Source organism: Vespula vulgaris, chromosome 21, assembly GCF_905475345.1.
Source record: "Vespula vulgaris chromosome 21, iyVesVulg1.1, whole genome shotgun sequence".
Taxonomy (NCBI): Eukaryota; Metazoa; Arthropoda; class Insecta; order Hymenoptera; family Vespidae; genus Vespula; species Vespula vulgaris.
Window position 1 is genome coordinate 2942756 of NC_066606.1, and position 4598 is coordinate 2947353.

At 31.7% G+C, this 4598-nt stretch overlaps 1 protein-coding gene across 2 annotated transcripts; it reads right to left on the bottom strand.

Annotated features, from left to right (window-relative positions):
- Window positions 1-1026: 1026 nt before the first annotated feature.
- On the bottom strand, window positions 1027-3599 carry LOC127071201 (methylthioribose-1-phosphate isomerase). Of its 2 annotated transcripts, XM_051010218.1 has the most exons (5): window positions 3331-3595; window positions 2582-2817; window positions 2300-2508; window positions 2010-2218; window positions 1027-1870 (listed from the first exon to the last, which is right to left on the bottom strand). In XM_051010218.1, exons 1-5 carry the CDS (start codon window positions 3460-3462, stop codon window positions 1598-1600), a joined length of 1059 nt encoding a protein of 352 aa, XP_050866175.1. In that variant the 5' UTR covers window positions 3463-3595; the 3' UTR covers window positions 1027-1597. The 2 variants fall into 2 exon arrangements, with proteins under 2 accessions (XP_050866175.1, XP_050866176.1); XM_051010219.1 differs by lacking the exon at window positions 2300-2508 and having other exon boundaries at window positions 2010-2246; window positions 2524-2817; window positions 3331-3599.
- Between the last annotated feature and the right edge of the window lie 999 nt (window positions 3600-4598).

Below are 4598 nucleotides of genomic sequence, written 5' to 3' on the forward strand. Positions count from 1 at the left end.
CTCGATTGTTTCTCCAAGCAAATCTGGATGCTTATACACACTTCGAAATCCAAGATTGAAATGAACAGAGAAATCAAAATTTGCGACTGTTGATTTGCCAAAAAAAAAAAAACAAAACAAAACAAAACAATCGTCGACTTTCTTGTAATGTTAACTGAAGGACTTATACGTGCGATAATTAAATTTAAAATTTTCCTTATTGAATACAAATACGAATACATATACGAATTTGAAAATAATTTACCATTAATTATATCATTAAATCGTTCGATAATTTTCTTTTTTATTTTACTTTATAAATTGCAATATTTCCATTAAAATTTTATTCTTTATACGTTTTCATTATTTCTCGAAACTATTTACTTCCGGTTTATTTTCTCCTAGGTCATAGTTCAAAACAAGAGAGAGAGAGAGACAGACAGAGAAAGAGAGAGAGAGAGAGAGGAACAGAGAGAAAAGGAAATAGAGAGGTAGAGATAGAGATAGAGAGAGATAGAGAGAGAAACAGAGAGAGAGAGAGAGAGAGAGAGAGAGAGAGAGAGAGAGAGAGAGAGAGAGAGAGAGAGAGAGAGAGACGAAATTCCATAGAGAGATTAAAGGATAAGCTTTGTCACTTTAGTATTTCGAGTTTACGTATTCCAGTTGATTTACGCTAGAACATGTTGCATCTTTAGCAATTCCATTAAAATTCGTTTCTCTCCCTCTATCTCTCTTTCTCTCTCTCCCTTTCATCATAGTTTCCTATAACAACGATCCTATAATCTCTCTGTTAAGCTCCTTCATGCGGTAATACCATGAATAATACAATCAGAGAAGCACAACATTGTTAATCCGTTCGTTATTTGTCAGAAGCGATAATATATATCATCTGTCGTATTTAGAAAATCTTCAGTCAATTTTTAATGCTTTTAATGATCGCGTTGTGTCGAAATAATTGACATGTCACCGTATATAAGATTTTATTCTCTTCTGTCCACTAGAATGAATATAAAACTTTGTGAATAAAATAAAGATAGTCTTAGCGTGTTACAATGCAAAAGTTTTTCTTTTTGTTTTATTATATATAATTATCATTATTGTTATCATAATTATTATTATTATTATAATTATTATTATCATTATCATTATTATCATCATCATCATCAGCGCTACATCGTATTAATATCATATTATTTTGTAACAATATATCAATCAACGAGAAATTGATTTCTTCTTCTTCTTTCTTTTTTTCCCCCTCTTTTTTTTTTTTTTTTTTTAACAATGTATAAACGTTGCTTTGAAAAAAGCCAGTTAGGCTGTTGTATTTTAGAATGCAAAATTCTTAGAAAATTATAAATTATATACAATCGGCATTATTTGAGAAATTTTCTTCTTGGTTATATTTAAATTCAAGGATGTATATTATGTCGCAGACTTATTAAATGCTATAATGGATTGTAATAATGTTAGAAAATAATACTTAGGAGGTTAAACCCTTTTGGCACTTGGTTCCAATTTTTATGCATTGTTTAATCGAATATCATTTCTCTTATCTTCTTATTATACCTTATTTAAAGGTGCTGTTAAGCGTAAGCCAAATTATATATATATATATATCCTATTGTAGGAATAGTTTTATTAAATTTTCTGGCTTATAAACACCAACTTCCGTAATTATGCCTGTAATAAGACTGGCAGGAGTTATATCGAATGCTGGATTCCAGCACTGTATACCAGATGCTGCAATACGTTGATCGTTTATATGTGTCATTTCTCTTTCGGGTCTCTCTTCGATAACTATATGATCACCACTAGGTATTGCAAAATCTATTGAAGTTCGCGGAGCGGCCACGTAAAATGGAACGTTATGATATTTTGCTATAATTGAAATCTGTAATAAATATCATATATTAATTTATATATTGATAATTGATCGTTGTAAAAAAAAAAAAAAAAAGAAAAAGAAATTTGAGATATTAATCTAAAAGCACAGTAATGTTAAGAAATTTATGGTCGAACAATATTTTTACCTGATAAGTTCCAATTTTATTGGCGGTATCACCATTTGCAGCTACTCGATCAGCACCAACGACTACTGCTGTAATATTTCTTGACTTCATCAATGCTGCTACCATATTGTCGCATATTAAAGTCCCTGGTATCTTGTCGTTCACCAATTCGTATGCAGTCAAACGCGCTCCCTGATTGTACGGTCTCGTTTCGGTACAGTAGACATGTTCTGCAGACAAGATCTTGGATTCTTTACACTGAAAATATCTCGTCTTAATAATTACAAACACATAAGATAAGGGAAACTTACCAAGAACATTTCTTGCTTGTAAAGATCTAATTACACCTAAAGCTGTTCCGTAACCAGCAGTCGCCAAACTACCGGTATTACAATGAGTGAGAATTCTAACCAAACTATCCTCGTTAACGTTTTTCAATATCTCTAACGCGCCGTAATTTCCAATCGCTTTATTATCAGCGATATCCCTTTGTAACATGGAATCTATAGTATGCAAGAATCTGTAATACATTTACCATTGAATACGGATCATTCCTTAAACGTTGAAAATATTTTATGAAACAATCAACGCACTGTTCTTTCATTTGTTGTACCGTGACGGTATCATCTTCCGTGAGTTTATTGATTAAACCAATAAGCTCTTCGGCTGCTATCTTTATATTAACAGCAGTCGGACGTGCTGATGCCAGATAATTTAATTTTCCTTCGACTTCTTGACGTAAAGATTTCTTGTCAATGAAATCTTCGTTTCTAACCTCCGTAGAAAGACTAAGACAACCAACTATAGCGATGGCTGGAGCTCCTCTAACCTAAAAACATAAATAATATATAACAATTTCACGTTATTAACATATTTAGATATAATACAATACTATCTTTTGCGTAGTACAAAATACGTTTAAAATGCGGAATGAAAAAGGAAAAGGAAAAAGAAAAGAAAAAAATACACGTGACTGTATAATGTGAAGCATATCATTTAATCACTTTGATTAAACGTTGAACGATGATAACATATGCAAACATCATGAAAAGATTGATATGCATACGTATGTATATAAAAAGAGGCAATATCGTACCTCTATCATTCGTAAATAAAGAAATAATATTTTTCAAATACAACAATATGCTTTTTAAATTTATTTCACTTTCTTATTGAAATGAAAAAAAAAAACAAAACAAAACAAAAGAACAAATGTATGAAGGTATGATAATGATTAAAAAAAAAGTGAACGATAAGACATCATATTTTCGAAATATATGTAAAAGAAATCTTCGAATTTAATGGTCAGATTCGAAACGTGGTCTCGAACGTATATACATACTTGCATCTTATTGATGACCTTCCAACCATCCTCTACGCCCTTGACAACGATGTATTTAGAAACTGCTGGTAATAAAACTTGATCGAGAACTTCCAACTTTCCATCTTTCCACTTGATCGCCTGTAAGGTCATCGCAAAGAAAACGATAAGGGGGACACGTTTGCGGAGCCAACGAGTAAGACAGCCGATTCGATGGATTTTATGAATGAAACGCAGCCGGCCGGCTGGCTGCCTGACTTGCTGGCCCCTCTCTCTCTCTCTCTCTTTCTCTCTCTCTCTTTCTCCTTCCCCCTCTCTCTTTCTCTTTCTCTCTTTCTTTACTACTAGCGCGTCACGAGACTAGCCATTGACGGTGCTACCATCTTGCGGCGGCCATTATTACTGAATTTGAAATTACAAAGGAAACGAAATATCACGTAATGGAGCTTAAAAATTTATTTAAAGTAAATTTATTAATAAATATCGCAAACAAGTATTGTAATTTCGTCTGGAAAAATTATAGAAAAATAATATATATATATATATATTGTAGATATGTTATAAATGTTATCATATGTATATTAAAAGTAAAATATCCAGATCAACGTTTCCCAAAGAATGTTTATAAAGTCGATAAAGCGTTCGCGTGGAAAATTATAAAAATTGATATTATCCCACCGTTTCCATGTATTTTCTTTTAAATAATTAAAATTCGATAATAAAGTTTTAAGATTTTTCAAGTATCGCGTTATAGGTAAAGAGATGATTATTTAGACGATTATTCAATTGCCGTATTAATTATTCAAAAATTAATATTAAAGCGTAGACAAGTAAACGAGTGCATAGAAAAAGTTTAGAAACGCAAAAGACAGAAAAGACTTGACGTTCTCTATTCAGCCTGAAAGAAAAAAATTAAATGGACCAGTAAAGTTTAACCGTTGATTTTTCTATGTACACGTCAGACATTTACATTCGTTGGCTATTCGTTAACTCTAGTGAATCTTTTTCTTTCATCTCGTTGCCTGTCCATTGAATATTAAAAAAGTATAACTTTTCAAAGTAAAGGAAGATTTGTTTACAGGACCGTTAACACGACCGTTTAACTGTTTGAATAAACGAAGAATCGTGAGTAGGAGTCTCGTTACTTCCACCATTTTATTTCCTTTCTATATCTCTATCTCTATCTTTCCTCCATTACTCTTATCCCTTCTCTTCATCTTTCTCACTCTCTATCTCTTTTCAACTTTTATCAAGAGTCAATAGTTCATTCATTTTATTTTTCCTTTTAT